Source organism: Globicephala melas, chromosome 8 (assembly GCF_963455315.2).
Source record: "Globicephala melas chromosome 8, mGloMel1.2, whole genome shotgun sequence".
NCBI lineage: Eukaryota > Metazoa > Chordata > Mammalia > Artiodactyla > Delphinidae > Globicephala > Globicephala melas.
In genome coordinates this window covers 3,272,711-3,290,133 of record NC_083321.1, presented here as the reverse complement: position 1 = coordinate 3,290,133, position 17,423 = coordinate 3,272,711, and the positions used below count along the sequence as shown (strand labels likewise).

The 17,423-nt window shown below is 52.6% G+C and overlaps 1 protein-coding gene across 9 annotated transcripts in view; it reads left to right on the top strand.

Moving 5' to 3' along the window:
• The window catches only part of PPFIA1 (PTPRF interacting protein alpha 1), a 90,378-nt gene that overhangs the window by 53,442 nt on the left and 19,513 nt on the right, over positions 1-17,423 (top strand). For 7 of the 9 annotated variants that reach the window (XM_060302806.1, XM_060302805.1, XM_060302804.1 and 4 more), the window contains exons 14-20: positions 8-143; positions 3,168-3,391; positions 5,461-5,692; positions 8,013-8,042; positions 10,885-11,036; positions 11,907-12,079; positions 12,485-12,578. In XM_060302806.1, coding sequence (XP_060158789.1) covers positions 8-143; positions 3,168-3,391; positions 5,461-5,692; positions 8,013-8,042; positions 10,885-11,036; positions 11,907-12,079; positions 12,485-12,578 — 1,041 coding nt within the window. The remainder of the gene's footprint in view (positions 1-7; positions 144-3,167; positions 3,392-5,460; positions 5,693-8,012; positions 8,043-10,884; positions 11,037-11,906; positions 12,080-12,484; positions 12,579-17,423) is intronic. The other 2 variants (XM_030833222.2, XM_060302802.1) reach the window with 1 other exon arrangement.

Below are 17,423 nucleotides of genomic sequence, written 5' to 3'. Positions count from 1 at the left end.
GTTTCAGCCGACCCCACTTGGGCAGCGTCCCAGATTTCAGGTTCCCCGTGGCAGACGGGCCCTCGGACTCCTTCAGCAGCAGCGCGGTGTTGCGACGCCCGCAGAAAGGCCGGCTGGCAGCGCTGCGCGACGAGCCTTCCAAGGCAAGCCCCCCCCCCGCCCCCGCCCCGCCCCGCCCAGCCCCGCCCCCTGTCCCGGGGACCAGCGCTCTGTGAGATACTGGCCTCCTCACCCTGCGGTTCGGAGACTGTCCTGAAACAAAGCTTGCTGGGTCGCTTCCTCTCTTCCCCTACCCCCGTTCTCCTTTTTCTGACTAAGAGTTTACTTTTAAGGCAAGCTTTTTTTTTTTTTAAGAACAAATTTTGGTAACATGTGACCTACTGTAAGGCACAGCACAGTGCTGATTAGCACAGGTTTGAGGTCGTCCTTAAGAGTGAATGAATACACACATTCATCATCTTGTAGTGAGAATTCTCATTTGGAAGTTCAACTGCCTTCATATTTTTGTGCATTTCACGGCATATATTTTTATATATGTCTCTGTATTTTGAGCTCCCATATTCAGTGAGCAGCTAGTTTGGGCCAGGCATCCTCAGACCTAGGGCTCCAGCAGAGAATTAAAAACAGACAAAATGGGCTTCCCTGGTGGCGCAGTGGTTGAGAGTCCGCCTGCCGATGCAGGGGACATGGGTTTGTGCCCCGGTCCGGGAAGATCCCACATGTTGCGGAGTGGCTGGGCCCGTGAGCCATGGCCGCTGAGCCTGCGGGTCCAGAGCCTGTGCTCTGCAACGGGAGAGGCCACAACAGTGAAAGGCCCGCATACCGCAAAAAAAAAAAAAAAAAAAAACCAGACAAAATACCTGCACGCACGCACACTCCAATACGCACTCCCTAGTGAGAAGAGAGAGGCAGCAGTGAATGGAAAGTAAAATAAAACATGCTGTGTGTATTCTTTATCTACTGCTGCATAGCCAATCACTGCAAAGCTCAGTGGCTTCACAGTGAACATTTAATAGTCCACAGTTCGTGTGCACGTGGGAGCATCTTAGTGGGCTGGGCCCTGCTCAGGGCCTCCTGAGGTCACTGCCACCGGAAGGCTCCCCCGGGGCTGGGTGGCACGCTTTCAGACTCCCTCACCTGGCTGTTGGCGAGAGGGCCCCGGTCCTTGCCGTGTGGACCTCTTCATGGGGCTGGCTTTCCTCAGAACTCCCTCCGAGAGAGAGCGGGGGAGAGCCCTTTCATGCCGCAGTCCCGGAAGCTTCACACCTTTGCTTCCACTGCGTTCTGATCGTTAGAGTGAGCTGCGAAGTCCTGCCCTCACTCACGGGGGTCAGGGAGGAATTGCCCTCTGCCTCTTGAAGGGAGGAGGATTAAAGAATTCATGGACGTATTTTTCAGTCACCACAGCCAGATGGTAATAAGCAGGGAAAGGAAACCAAGGGTACCCGAGTTGCCAAACAAGGAGGGGAATAATAATTTTTAAACAGGGTGGCCAGCGAGGGTCTCCAGGAGGGTGGCGTTCGAGCAAAGACCTGAGGAAGGGAGGGGAAGTAGCCATTCGGAGGTAATGGTCGTGCCAGCCAGACGGGCCGGTGCACTGGACGTAGGCTACGGGCGCGGGGGCGGTCGCGGTCCGGGAGCAGCTCAAGGCTGGGGTCTGTTTCCTGCTGTGAGGGAGATAGCCGGGTCGGGGGAGGCTGGGATCTGGGCCTCGGTCCCGTTCAGGTGGACAGGTCGGCAGCTGGGTGTTCCAGGACCCGGGAGAGCTCTCAACTCGAGGTAGACTTGGGGTCATGGGCATACAGGTGGTATTTAAAGGCATGAGCCAGATAGGGTCACCCGGTGGGTGCCTGTGGAGAGAGAGATGAGGTCCACGGATGGAGCCGTGGGGCATCCCGGATTCAGAGGTCGGGAGGCTGAGAAAGGGCGGCGGGGGGTGAGGAGTAGCCCGGGAGGGTGGGGCTGCTGAGTCAGAGGCTCCAGCGCTCTGCTGGGCGGTGTGGGGGAGGGGACCTAGGCGTGCGGGCTCCACGGAGCCCCCTGGAGCCACACCTGCTTGCAGAGAGTGGGAGACAGACGGAGGAGGGAAGGGGCGGTGTAGAGGCTGCCCTTGGGCGCTTTCAGGGAAACGCAGTGGTTGCTGGAAGGAGCCCTGGAGGGAGAGTTCTGTGGTTCCTGCTGTGTGCTTTTAAGGAGAGAGGAGGGAGTGGACATCCTGAGGCTGTTGGGAATGAGCCCCTAGGACGTGGATTAGCCACAGGGAAGGAGGAGTGATGGCAGGTGATCCTGGACCCAGCTGAAGGGGGTGGCCCGGCCCTGGGGAGGGTCGGAAGACGGATTGCGTGGGCACAGGCCCCAGGGGCAGGGGGCTGGGGAGCCTGCGTCTAGAGGCTGCCCCGTGGTTACTCTGAGGTCGTGTCTGGCAAACGGAAGGCAGGACCCTGGGCTGAGCGTGGAGGTGGGGATGGGGAGTGGGAGGAGGTTTGGGGAGGGAAGGGGTGTGGGATGGCCCCAGAGGAGAGGCAGCGCAGGGCCCCAGCGAGCACGCTGCTTCTGTGCATGTTCTGATGACAGCGCAGAGGGCGTCCGGGCTCAGCACGGAGGTGTCCTTGCAACGCGAGTTGCAGTTCCCTAGAAAAGCCCCGCTGCTCTGCAGCTCCCTCGCCCCGAGGGCTGTCGGGGGCAGGCTCTCCCATCTCCCTTCTGCTGCTGCTCTTGTCTGCGCGTGTTGGGAGACGAGACTGAGGGACCTCTGAGACCCCTGTTACGTGGTGGCGCTGGTGAAAGCTATGGCAGCCGAGGTGAACCCGGCAGCTTTGGATCTGAGGGATTTTTGTTTACTTCCCTTCAGCCTGGCTGATGGTGGCACGGAATTAATTTTTTTAATTTTCGGTTTTTGTTTATGACGCGGTTGCCTCAGCCTTGCGAATAACGTCGTAGAATTGCCTCCCGTCCAGGCTAGGAAGTGAACGTGGCCAGGCTGTCTGAGAAATAGATTCTCCTCCTGCTCATTTCCTAAGTACTGCTCACTTCACAGATGTCAGTGGCTTCTAAGCGTGACCCATTTTTCCAAGGTCTTCTGGGTCTCTGTGTAAAGTTGTTTCAAGTTGCTGGTAGCCTGCAGTTGCCCTGACTGTCGCTGCTGAACCGCGGCCTTTCTTGCGCAGGTGCAGACCCTGGACGAGCAGGACTGGGAGCGCGCGCGGCAGGCCAGCGTGCTGGCTCACGTGGCGCAGGCGTTCGAGAGCGGCGCGGACGTGCCTGACGGCGCCGGCGACGGGGACACGCTTTTCAGCTCGGCCACTCTGCTGTCGCCCAGCGGGCAGGCCGATGCCCAGACCCTGGCCATGATGCTTCAGGAGCAGCTGGACGCCATCAACAAAGAGATCCGGTGCGTGTGCCCGTGCCTGGCTTCCCGGAAACACGGTGTCTCCGAGGGGTGGTCGCTACTTAGAAAAGCCTAAGTGTTCCATAAATAAGGAAACGTACGTCGGTTCTGTTTTAAGAATTTTAAGTCCTGAGATTGCCCTTGCTTATAAAGCTCAGTTAAGCAGGGCGTTGTCTCCACAGTTGTGGGGTCAGCACACTGTGTGAGATGTCGTGGAAGGGGGAGAGGCGTGAGGCGTTCAGCCCCTGCCCCCGGAAGCTGCCGACACACCTGGAGAGAGATGGCGGGGTGCAGAGAGCCGAGGCCATGCCCGTCCGGGGTGCAGGGCGGAGACATGGCGCCAGGGAGTCGGGGCGGAGTCGGCTCCCCGGATTCCTTTCCCGGGGCAGGGCTGGTGGGCGTGCCGCAGAAAGTGAGGGCACACCCTTATTCGGCCTCTGCCAGCCGGCTGTGTCCCCCCCAGCTCTGAGCTGATGCCCCCCTGCAGCCCGTGCGTCCTCCGGCACGGAGAGGTCGCCCTCTTGTGGGTCCCTTGGAGCCTCGCGTATTCTGTGGTGTGTCCCAAAGCCACCGGGAACAGAAAAGCTGGGGTTTTCGGGTTGGCAGGCTCCCACTGGGACTTGCGATTTGCTTTTAAATTAACATAATGTGAAAATCGGTTCTTGTAAGACAGGGGTCAGAGGATGTGTGCTTGAGTATTTTCTAGTCTCATCAGTACATTTAAGATGTTTTCTTTAGAAACTGTCGTAGCAATTATAATAGTTACTTTGCAAAACAGGGAATAGAATCCAGAGGACGCCTTGTAGTGATCAGGAGGCCTTAGGTCTGGGGGCGGCAGTGTGATCGGGTACCCTGAGGCCTGCCCGGTGTCAGATCTGCCATGGCCACACCTCCTGTCCCAAGTCCACATGCAGAGCAGCCCCAGGCCGGTGACCCTGTGGCGGACTCGGTCAGAGTTGCTGCTCAGCTTGCTCTTGTCACATTAACACAGGCAGAGGTGCCCGTTCCCACCTGCAGAGAACGGGGGCCAGAGAGGAGAGGCCGCAGAATAAACGGCAAAAGTAGGTTGTGCTGCCTGCACTTTTGACTTCATAGACTGACTGCTTCGTGAGCCGTGTTTGAACCCAGACGAGCTCTGAAAGACTGTCTTTCCCCATCCCTGCGGGAACTGTGAAACGATAATATACTTTTATTTTTGTAGCCAGGTAAAAATGATTTTTTCCTTATGCAACAGGTTGACCTGATGTAACTGGTAAATTCTGCCCATCGACTTTTTATCAAAAATGAGAAAATACTTTCAGTATATATAAACAGAACTTAAATTGGAAAGGTTACGACAAGGATCCGGTATTTTAATATCGAAATAATTGTATTTGCATAGTCAGATATTTAGACTGCTATTTAACCATCCAGTACACATTCGGGGAGAGGAACATTAACCTTGAATTCCAGAGTAATGCAGCTGTGGTCGACATGAATCCAGAAACTCACATGAGAGACTTCCCTGGTGGTACAGTGGTTAAGACTCTGCCCTTCCACTGTAGGGGGCATGGGTTCAATCCCTGGTTGGGGAACAACAACAACAAAAACCCCAAAAACGAACAAAAAAAGAAACTCCCATGAGGCTGGTAGAGAACTTTATGAAATAATACTTTTGTTCAAATTCAACCTTAAAAAAAAATCAACTCAGCATTTTCATCAGGTCTAGAGACTTGTGTTTAGAAACTCCACATTGCTTTGTGAACTGCTTTTTGATTATATCAGAGTTCCCTATTTCCAGTTGAAAAAATTGATAGACAGGTGTGCTGCTTTGCTGTAACAACAGGGAAGGTTGTAAATTTTAAATATTGTAAAAAAGCTGTAATTTTAAATGTCTCATTATGCAGTGAGCGTTGCCACCCAGCCCCCATCAGAATTTAGTGTAAATAAGGAAAATCAAACGTGAATGATCGGAAGCAACTCAGTGCTAAGTCGTCAATCGTAAATAACACAGAACACAGACCCAGATTTGTTATCCAGACACGTTCCTCTGTTTTCTGACAAAGGCAGGTGACGGTTTTATTCTGTTTCAGGTTGATACAAGAAGAAAAGGAGAACACGGAGCAGCGGGCGGAGGAGATTGAGAGCAGGGTGGGCAGTGGGAGCTTAGACAGCCTTGGTCGTTTTAGATCAGTGAGCTCCATCCCCCCGTACCCTGCTTCCTCTCGGGCCAGCTCTTCCCCTCCCAGCAGCGGGCGGCCCACCCCTCGAAGGGCCCCGCACAGCCCGGCAAGGGAAGTGGACAGACTAGGCGTCATGACTCTGGTAAGTGTCTGCCTTCTCCCTGCTGCACCCTCCCCCAGCACACCTGGTTTGCTTGCTTGCTTTCTTTGTTAACCTAGAAGAAAGTCAGGTGCATTTGCTATGTTCAGAGGTTCAAGATTTTTAAAGCTAGTATTTAATCAGTCCCCCCAATTAATGACAAATTAATTTTGATGTTTGGACCACCAGCTTAGCATGTCATCATGAACTCATCCAAAGTTCTCCTTTGTGTAACATTGGGCATGGCCTCTGCAAGGCGCAGCAGCTACAGAAAAGTTTTTGTTTTTCAGGAATAGACAGCTTAGCAAGAGTAAACATAGGCAGCCCTAATGGCATCTCGAACACTGTACAGAGAGTCGATGCTGTCTTCCTTTACACTAGGGATGTCTCACTGGAGGGGGCAGGGCATGCGGTCAAAACAAAACCGAAAAAGCTAAAGTGGTCCTCTTGCTGAGGCAGCTGGCCACGCACTCACGCCGGCTCTGCATGTGAAACCAGGTTAAAAGCCGGTGCCCCTGGGCTTCCCTGGTGGCGCAGTGGTTGAGAGTCTGCCTGCCGATGCAGGGGACACGGGTTCGGGCCCCGGTCCGGGAAGATCCCACATGCCGCGGAGCGGCTGGGCCCCTGAGCCATGGCCGCTGAGCCTGCGCGTCCGGAGCCTGTGCTCCACAACAGGAGAGGCCAAAGCAGTGAGAGGCCCGCGTACCGCCAAAAAAAGAAAAAAAAGCTGGTGCCCCGCGGCTCCCAGGGAAGCAAACGGGCCTCCTCACTCTTCCTCATCTGGAAACGCGATGAGCACGTGGTGACAGCGTGCAGCTCTGGAGCACACGTTATAGCTTTCTGTGGATTTAGGTCTTCTGAGTGCATTGCTGTTCACCACGTGAAGTCGGATTTACAATATTCTGCTTTTTAACTGCACTTGTATTATAACTTTTTTCTGTTACCACCCATTTTCATTTTAGCTGCATTGTTAGCGTATAAGTAAATGAACTGTGAATCATTTCAGTGACACGTGAAGTGGTGACTAGTCCATGTCGTGGTATTTGGGCATATACTGCTTCTGTAATTTACATCATTAGCTAATTAGCTGATAATTAAAACTCTTTGACGATTTCATTTGTGGTTTCATGCTTAGTATCTTTCAGAGAATTTGTAAAAACAGTTCTGTGTATTTTTTTCTTTGTTGTTATGTGGTTCTCTGTCCTGGCTGACGGTGTGTCTGCTTCTGTCATCGGTGTTGATTCCCTGTACCATCCTTTGTTTTATCAGTTAATCCAGACCCCAGCCTCCCCACCGCCGGGTCTGTAGTTTACCATCCAGCTCCGCTCCCCGTCCTCCCCACTCGGTTATCAGTCCCTTCCACAGCAGTGCTGTGCTCCACAGCGTGTGTCTATGTTTGTGGCTCATTAGTGGGGTTTCTTCGTTTCTCATTAAACAGTGTTTTTCCCCCATAGCGGTAAGTTTTATGTAGTGTATCACTGCATAATAGGTATGGCTACAGGCATGATGTAGATGGACCAGAGTGTTTTTGCTCACACTGTATAGCATACGTGTAATTCATAAGTGAGATGCTGCTTATATAAAGAAATGACCCGCTAAGTGTAGAATTCATGGACTCTGACACAACATACTTTCTGGTTTCAGTGCTTGTATTACTTAAGACGGTAAATCTCATCAGCCTATTAAACATGCACAGTTAGTGTCTTTACTAGACTATTTTTAATTAAATTATCTTCTATGAATCATAAAATGTAAAGACTGTCTGCTATTATGCTAGCTTTTATTCTTACATATTTTCACAGGGTACCTGCTTTAATCAATAAATTTATTTTGAGAAGTTTTAAATCAAATTCTAGGTAAGGATTTTACGTTAATGTCCAATAGGTGGTTAGATTTGTTCAGTGTTAAAATAGGTATTGCAATTACTTCCTCATCAGTTAGATTGCTATTTTAAAGTATAACATGTTTCTTATTAAGAAAAACTAAGTTATAGAGAAGTTTGGCTTAGAATAGACAACTGTTAAGGCCCTTTGTTATACAGAATGCCATATTATAAGAAATGGAGTATGTTGTAATAGAATTGTATCTTCCTGAGGAAAATTTATACTGTTTCACTAGGAAATCTTGAATAGCTTATTATATTTAACTTTTGTGGTCAAAAAAATGTTCTATTTCCAGTTACATTTTCTCTAAATCTTATCTCACTTACATGTGTTCTGTCATTTTCTTTTTAATATATTTGCCTGTACTGATCCTTGAATTTTTAACTTCAAAGTGTGCAGTAAATCTGGTTTCTCTTCATTTCTTTGCATGCATCTGTCAGCCTAGTGATTTAAGGAAGCATCGTAGAAAGGTAAAATATTTAGTAATTCAGCATGCCTTTGTTTCTTTGTGAAGTATTGAAGAGTCCCTGTCGTTTTACGTGAATGAACACTATGTGGTTGAGTACTGGTGAATAATTGACGTTTTAATGGAAGTGTTGAAACTCACCCTCCATTTAACATATGCTGATGGTTCCGCTGGAAATAGGTCGTTCACTGGGACAAATGTAAGAGTTTGCCTTTCTCGCGCTTGTTTGCCTTCTAAGTGTTGCACGCTTATTTACAATAGACATAGTGGTTTTTATTTTTTGTTATTTTTAAATTTTATTTATTTGTTTATTTACTTATTTATTTTTGGCTGTGCTGCGAGGCTTGCGGGATCTTAGTTCCCCAACCAGGGATCGAACTCGGGCCCCAGGCAGTGAGAGCACTGAGTCCTTAACCACCCTACCGCCAGGGAATTCCCCATAGTGTTTTTTAAAAAGAAATGATGGGAGGCTTCCCTGATGGCGCAGTGGTTGAGAGTCCACCTGCCGATGCAGGGGACACAGGTTCGTGCCCCGGTCCGGGAAGATCCCACATGCCACGGAGCGGCTGGGCCCGTGAGCCAGGGCCGCTGAGCCTGCGCGTCCGGAGCCTGTGCTCCGCAACGGGAGAGGCCACAATGGTGAGAGGCCTGCGTACCACAGAAAGAAAAAAAAAAAGAAATGATGGAAGCGGAGCCATAGATGCTAGATTTGGGGGAAAGCAATTTTAATAGTCACAGGTAGTAGCATTCGGTAGGCTGTCACTTTGTGCCAGGCGTCGTGCTGAATGCTTTACGAGTCTGTTCCCTAATCCCACAAACACCCACGTGAGGTCCAGGTGCTGTTGTTATCCCCATTCAACAGACGTGGACGCCGAGGCTTAGAGAGGCCAGGTGCTGTGCCCAGGCTCGCACAGTCAGTCAGCAGCGCAGTGTGGATTTGTCTGATTTCAGAACCTGGACCCTCAGCCCTGGCGCCGTCTGGCCCGCTTTTCCACCAGGAGCTCTTGTCTCCTTCACAGCATTCCTGACGGAGAGCGCTCGGGGCTCCTTCCTCTCAGATAACCCTGGACTGAGCCCCTGTTCTTGGAGGGAATACGGTGCGCTGAGGGCCAGATCTGTTGACCACGATGTCTCCCTCCCTCTCAGGCTCACAACCCCCTGGGCGTGCACTCACCGCGCAGCCGTGCTGCGGCCCAGCCGCCCAGCGCGCCAGCGCCCCTCTGCCAGGCCACAGCAGTGCGGCAGTTTAAAGTCCCGGCTCTGTCACCGATTGGTTGTGACCTGGGTGAGCCGCTCGCCCGCTCTGGGCCCGGCTTTGCCCTGCTGTTAAGTGAGGACAGCGGTAGACCCGTGCCCCTCGGGGTGGCCACGCTGTGCCGTCCCTGCACAGTCCACAGGTCGGCAGTGAGACACAGTTCTGCTGCATACGTTCGTAGTTTTCTTGGTGGCAAGACTTTCTCAATAAAGGTAGTGGCCTGTTGATTACGTCCCGGCCGGGGGGCCTGGTCTGTTGCATGTGGTAGCTTGAGCTCGCTGGCTGGCTACTGAGAGGGCCTTGTTCTAGGTTTGGCGTGTGTGCGCCAAGAACCAGGCACCGGCGGACCTGCCGTCTCCTCCACGCCGCACGTGGATGCCGAGACGCCTGCCCAGCTTGCGTGCAGCTGCCCGTCCTAGTCACGTGGGCACAGTGGGGCGGGCTCTCATCCCGGGGGAGGTGCCAGGCTGGGTGGGCCCGGAGGACTTCCTTAGGAAGAGGCCCTTGGGAAGGGCCTTGTCGTGTTTACTGGGCTTCAAAGCAGCTGTTTGTCTCCACGGAGTCCCTAGTCAACTCAGGCCTGTGTCACTTCCCTGACCCGTTTGATTTTTGTAAAGGATTGTTTGAACTTGAACTTGAGATCGATCCCTGTTAAGTTTCACATTGATGATTTCTAGCCTTTCTAGCCTTTTGCTATCTGATGATTGTAATTAGAAATCAGGAGAGGACACAGTTTATCCAGCTGTTGCTTAAATGAGTTCAGCTGTATTTTGCCCCGGGTCACTTTGTTGTCACCAAGCCACTGTGGGGCTGCAGTGGATCAGTATTATTCTTTACAGAATCCCATTAAAAAGGCACAGGGCGGTTGCTCAGGTCGCATTGTTTCTACAAATGCTTGCCGTGCATGTTTCGTAAAATCTAACCTGGCTTAACCACTAAACCCAAATTTATAAGGGAGATCTGCCTGGACCCTGAAGGGGTTAACCTGTTCCCCATACCGTAACCACCACCCTGCTTCCCACACTCACATCCCATTATAAGCCAAAAAGCTGGGAGTCTGGAAGAGATCGTCTTTTGATGAAGACCTAGAACAAGCTATTTCTTTTTTCCTCTCAAACAGAAAGGTCTGGACAGGTTTGCCTGAGAGGTTTCTTCCCTGTGCTAGTGTTTCTGTTGAATGGCATCAGGAGATAAACACAGCCGTCCTCTTCCTCGGGGTCCTCTTCATCGCGGTGGTTAATGCCATGCGTGGTTTATGGTGGTGGCTTCAGGCGGGGCTCAGCTCTCTGCTGCCCCTGAGGGCCTGTCCGGGTGGCCTGGATTCTAGGGACGGCAGGCCACGGGAGGCCGCTGTCCAGGTCTCCGCGCTCGTGCGGGTGCAGGCCGGCTCCCTCTGCTGACAGCCTTGCTTCTCATGAACAAGACAGCCCTTTAAGATGGCATTAGGCTAGTTCAAGCCTTTTTGTACTGGCAGAAAGCATAGCTAATAGGTTTTCAGATAAGTTTCTGGTTATAACGTAGAGCCTCCGTGACTTCCTTTATCCGTCACAGTCTGTTGTCACCTAATTTTACACTTATCTCAATCCCTCAGCTGCCGGCTTCCCGAGACGAGGTACGAGACGACAAGACGACCATCAAATGTGAAACTTCACCCCCCTCGTCCCCACGATCCCTTCGGCTGGACCGGCTGCACACAGGGGCGCTGCTCACAGCCAGCCACGAGGACATCAGGGACGCACGCAAGTAAGGGCCCTGCTCTCCTCCTTCCACTTTCAGGAAATCTGTTCGTCTTCTCTTGAAAAACAAGTCAGAATGATGATTTTAAAGAAATACCACTCAGTTCAGCGTGTTTGTTGAAGTGATAGACTTAGGGTGCCGACCCCTGCTCTGGGCGCTGTAGTGAAATCCGGCAGGAGGTGCCTTCTGTTTGGACAGAGTCAGCTTGGCAAGGAAAGAGTTAAGAGATATCAGCAATTTTAGAAACACCTCGTTTCTGCAGATTCTACCGATTAACTCCTTTGGGAACTTTCTTCCTATTCTGGCTGGAGCCTCCGCCCGGCGCGGGCTGTTTCTGAGCGTTACTCCTCTGTAGGACACTGCGTGGCTCTCGGATGCGTTCTTGTCCTTTCTGAGCTGTGAGGTGTCCCACCCCATCTTTCCATGCTCCCCGAGTGCCTCCTCTCAGGAGACTGTCAGTTGCAGTTCTGTGACGCTGGCCTTGTTCAGACCACCACCTGCTGAGCTCCTGTCCGGAGCCAGGCAGCACTCGATGCAGGGCACGTGTGGTCATCTCTCCAGCGCCCCTGCACGGTGACCATTGCTCTCCTGCCCCGGCCCCGGGGGCGTCTGCACCTGCCGGGCCATTACCTTGAGGGGCTCGGAGCACCCTCTGCACTGGGTGGTCTAGAGTCGGGCCCCTCCCCCTTCGGAGGAGAGCTCACGTCAGAGAGTCCCGGCCTCTCGGGAGCAGCTGTCCGTGGTGGGGAGCCTGCACCTCTTGTGCGCGCCGCGGTCCGCGAGGAGGCCCGTCTGCCGCATGGTGTGGGGAGCGAGCGTTGTAGGGGGTGTGGTTGCGCGAGGCCACCCGTTAAAGGTCACTTTCTGTCCCCAAAGCTCGACAGGCTCGCAGGACGGCCCCGCGAGCAACCCCAGCAGTAGCAGCAGCAGCCAGGACTCACTGCACAAAGCCCCCAAGAAGAAGGGCATCAAGTCCTCTATCGGCCGCTTGTTCGGCAAGAAAGAGAAGGGTCGGCCTGGGGCCCTGGGCAAGGAGTCGCTGGGACAAGGTGGGTGGTTTCCAGCCGACCCTTCAGTGTTCGGAGTGGGCAGGGGGCTGCACGCACACCTCTGCGCGCCCCTCCGCCGCCCCGTCGCCACCGTGTGCTTCCTCTCACACGAGCTGGGTGTTCTCCCGGGTCTGTTTCCCCAGTGGGTCCACACACGGCCCAGAGAGCACGGGTAACGTCTGCCTGCCTTGAGCAGCTCAGCGTCTCCCAGGCGTCAGCCTTCCTGCCTCTTGAGCGTTTTCGTGTGCGTGTGTGCGTGTGTGCGCATGGGCCGTCTGGTCGGAAAGTTCACCTTTAGAATTTTCCTCACTCTCCCTACAAAAACTCCTCCACCTGTTTACAGAAACACCTAACTCGGCCGTGTTGATTTTCTCTCAATATTTCGACCACTCTGCTTCCTCGTAGCTGTTATTTCAGAGACAGAAAACTCATCTCAAGATGCCTTGGGACTCAGCAAATTGGGAGGACAGGCTGAAAAAAATCGTAAACTTCAAAAAAAGTAAGGTTTTTGTTTTTTGTCGATCTCACTGAACAGTTTTCAGTTGTTCCTGATGCTTAACTAATGTTTATTGATTAAATGTGATATCCAGCTCTGTAGATATACTATCTTCTGAAAGCTTAGCCCAAAGCCTTTATTAAACTGTGCTTCCCGGAGGACTTAGAACACCTGTGAATTCGGGGAGGCCTCACACGTGGGCTCCTAGTCCACTCTAGAGAGTTCTCTGGCGAGGACGTGTCGTGGCTGAGTCGTGCGCAGCCACGGAGCCTTCGTATCTGAATGCGGCTCCTGCACGAGTCAGCTTTGGGGCGTTGGGAAGCTTGGCTTTCCTGTGCTTCAGTTTTCTCATCTGTGAGATGCGAGTCATAGTAGTACATACCCCATGGGGCCTTTACGAGCATTAGCTGTACAGATACGTCTACGTATACGTCCACGAGGCTCCTTAAGCAGTGCCGGCGCTGGGGCAGACGCGCATGTGACTGCAGCCACTACGGGGACTTGGCATTTGCGGCTCACGCTAGCCATCAGTCAGGAAGTTGTCACTTACCATGTTGCCCTTTTTTTCCCTCCTCTGGTAGATTTTGTATTTTTACCTTAAACAGACTCTCAGTTTTGCAATCTTATTAAATTTTAATTCTGAGTTGTCCTGATTTCTGAAAATAAGCGATAACAGTAGGGATGGTTTTCTGCAAAGGAGCTCGGGCGTTGTGATGCCCCAGGATGAGGCACAGAGGCACATAGCGTGTGCATGTGTCTCTGGGTCCAGAGACGTTTTCTGACCCAGGACGATTTGTGTGTCGGGTGACCACATCCCAAACGAGCGCTAAGTCGATGACCTGGATAGGCGGAGGCTGTCCCAGTGAACTGGCAAGTGGGAAATAAGATGGAACGTTTTGTAGTCTCGGGTGAGCACGAACCTGAGAGTGGGGAAGGTGGTGATAAGGTGGTAATACTGGCCCTTGAGACGGGGGAAGCTGGGTGGGCTCTGTGATAAATCTGATGATGGGGAAGGTCATCTGGCCACTGTCAGGCACCTTGAGAAACCAACGCTGGTCTGGAATCCGGGGCCTGCAGGCACTGACCCCAGGACCACCCTTGAGCCCACGGGGACCCTCTCCACTAGAGGCCAGTTTGCCTTTAGCCCCTCAAGTTGCCTGTTGATTTTTCTTTTGTGAAATCTGCCTCATTTTAGCTCTCTTCTTAGAAATCACAGTTATCTTGCGTGGCATAGTGTTGATTGCGTTCCGGGGGAAATGCTGTCCGTTCGGTCATTGCTCACGACACCGTAGGAATACTCGGTCTTTGGTTCCCTGGAAGTGGAAAACTGTAGAAACAACAGCAAAAGCTGATTTGAGTGTTGCTGTCTTTGAACTGTAGAGAGTGTCGTACCCGAACTCAGGTGACTGCCGTTCGCTTACGGGGACTTAACGTCAGAGCCTTTTGCCCTTCTGGAGTCATGCCAGGACACTTCTGTGCCCTAGATTCTGCTGGGGCGTTTCACTTGACATCTTCCCGCTCAGCTGCTAGAGACCAGGAGGGGTTATGGCTGTGCCGCCAGCCCTCCCACCCTCTGCTCCTGAGCGTTGGTGTTTCACGTAGCGTCAAACGTAGTTTTCCACTGTGTTTTCTCCATTTGTCTTGTAATTCTCAGGAGGAAGCTCGAGTGGTGGGCTGCACGTGGCAGACGTCGCTGGGTTACTTGCCCGGCGTGTGATGAAGTTCCGTGCGCTGGTGGGTGTGTGTCTGCTAGGCAGGTTCCTCTGGAGCTCGGGTGCTCAGGCTGAACTTCTGACTCTGTGTTACCACGGCTGAGAGTGCACGAGCAGGGTGTTCTCTGCTCCACCGTCACGCGCGGCAAGTTCTAACATGTACTGACGACTTGGAGAACAACGCAGAGTCTGAAGGTTTTCTGACTACAGTGGGTGATTTTAGTTCTGTCAGTTAACCAGAGATACGGTTGGCTTCAGGGAGAATGCTTTACTTATAAATGTGAAAAAAATATTTTAGCTTTCCAGAAAAAGTACTGTTTGAATATAGTTTAACGTTTATGGCATTATCGATGGGAGAATCAAAATACGCTTGTCAGAAATATTTTCTTTTTATCAAGCCCCAATTTATCTCAGAGGTGCTCTTTTAACTGCTGAATTTACACAGCCAGTGCGTCCACTTTTTTAGAGAATTTTCAAAATTTGGTGAAGATGAGACTTTGAGGTTTCATGAAAGCTACATGAGAGAGCGCGGCGGGCACACTTGGTACTGGACGTGCTCGGTGGGGCGTGGAGGCTGCAGCTGTCGTGGGAGCCGGCGTCCCTGACCATCGTCGCGGTGGCCTGGGCTCTAGACAGGCTCCCCGCGTGCGGGCACTTGCTCAGCGGCGTTTGAACTGGGCCCCGTTAATAAGGACCTGGTGTTGTAAATGCTGTCTTTCCACCTCCCCTTGGTTGACGCTGTCGTGCGCTCACGGGGGAAGCTGAGTCGTGGGGTTTGCTGTGCTGTGTGTCCTGAAACCTTCCGCGTTGCCCGTCGCCAGCTACAGGCTCGGAGCTGCACTGCTTTTGACGGGAAGTGGCACCGCGGTCCTCCTGCCCGGGCCTCTCTCCGGCCCTGCACCGGCCTGCGCGGCTGCGTCGGTGAAGTGGAGCCCGGTGAGCCTTTGTAGGAGGTGCCGGGTGTGCAGAGTGTCAGTGTCAGAGAAATGAGGCCCTGTCTGTTGTCTGGATGATGCCACTCGTATGGTATTTGATCAGCACCTCACACAACCGTCTCGTTACGAAAGACGGCTTGACCGTGGTGCTTGTGTCCCAATTTAAAACGCATGTTGTCATTCACATATGACATGACCTTTCTCTCATAGGCGTGTCTGTTCCCCATAGAATTCAGCGTATTTCTGAATGTCTTTCTCCTGTGCCTCTGATTCTGAGGTTAGTAAGTGTGCCACAGGAGTCGACTACTAGAGCAGGTATTTAAGAAATCCCGCTTGGGGTCTAGAATTTGATCCTTGACGGGGCAGATCAAGTCCCAGCCGAGTAGCCCCGCACGCGTGGCCCGAGCCGGGTGGGCACAGTGCTGACCTCGTCCCAGCTGGCCCGCAGGGGAGGCAGCCCCCTTGAGCTCGTTTCCCCAGTCCTCTCTGTAAACTGAGGTCAAAGATGAGAGTGAGACAGTGACAGCAGAGAGCGTTGCAGAGGAAGGAAATCAATCCCAGCAGAAACGGAGCGAGTCCTCTGTTTGCTTCTGGACCGTGGCTCGGGGCCGCGGGATCCCGGCAGATGGCATACGCCTCATCCCGCAGGATACTGGCTCGTAGCTCAGCTTCTTCGGAACAGAGCTGGATGCTTTGGGGAGATTTAAGGCATTTGGAGTCCTGTCACCTTAGTGCTCGTGTTTTAGGCTTGGGAGCTAATGACTGGAAGATTTCTTGTTTTCTAGAAGATTGACCTGTGAAGGAATACCTCCTTCCCTTGCAGTTAACTTAGCTGAGGACTAAATGCCTGTCATGTTTATCTTGGTAGCTGTAGTAAAGAAGGAAGAAAAGACGGTTCTGTTGATTATTAGAAAGTGGTCGTGTGAGTGAACGGGCGAGTTGGTAGGCTCTACTTCACATTTATTTATTTCTTTGCTCTTGATATCAGTACTTTTTTTTTTTAAAGAAACACATTTGTTCCTAAGTGAGGGACTGAACAGATTTTATTCTGCCACTCAAGAGTTTTTTAAATACCATTTTTTGTCATCAAGTCTTTTTCTCTTGGCCTTTTGTTACCGATATTCCATTAGCGGAGACCAGGTGTTCTGCTTCTGGCAGAGGACTTAGCGATAGCTTCCCAAATAGTCTCCAGGTAGCTGCTTTCATCCCCTGGTTTCTCAGACTGTCTATGATGGGGTTCAGTGAGGGAGACAAAACTGTGTGCCGTGGCAGTCCCCAGATCTCGAACAGATAAAATGTCAGCAGTTGGTCGTAAGGCAGCCAAGAGCCCTGTGGTGCGGACGAGCGCGCCGAAGAAAAGCAGCCGCGGGAGCAGGTGGGCCTCCGCCGGGGGGAGCGTGAGCGTTTCCAGTTGAGAAGAACTGGAAACAGGAGAGAGTAGAAACAGAGAATCCCAGGGCACGCGGCATTCCATTCGGAGCAGTCGCGGGTTGTGTCGGCAGCAGGCAGAAGTGGGTTCCTAGATGAAGTGGGAGAGCGGCAGTGATTTGCTCCTGTGCCCCACTGGCGGGAGGGGCAGGAGTGGGGGCCCTGCCGCTGATGCCCGCCTGCGGGTGTGCTTTCCCCAGCGCGGGACGGGCACCTCGGGGAGGAGGGGGCTTGTGCTCCCAGGCCGCGGGCCTCCTCGCCCTCTCGCTGGCTTCCCACGTCTCTCAGCCGCGTTGTCCTGTCACCATCACCGTATCCCAGTGTCATCAGGGTGCTGGACCGGAGCTCTAAAATCCCAGAAATACATCCATGGTAGAAAAGGCCTTTTATGAAAGCGAGCGACTCTTGCCTGGAAAAGAGTCAGAACAGTGTGCACCAATCTCCAGGTAATGGGATCAGTGGGCTCTTTTTAACCCTGAATTTCTCGTCTACAGTGAATATCTGTTGCATATTTAAAAAAAATGAAGCCTCTGGCAACGTGCCAAGGATTCAGTGCCTGTTTGGCTCCCTTCAGAGCGCGGGGTTCTGAAAGCCCCCGGCCTGGCAGGTGCTGCGGCGCCGCCTCCTGGCCAGCCTGGCGGTCCGGGGACCACACTCAGGCTGTCCCTGGCTGGCCTGTGCAGGCCTTGTTGCGGCGCGCAGAGGCTTGTATGGCCCCCGTGAATGTTTACATAAGGTGTAGCTGCTGTCTTTGAGGGGGAGTCGTCTCCAGG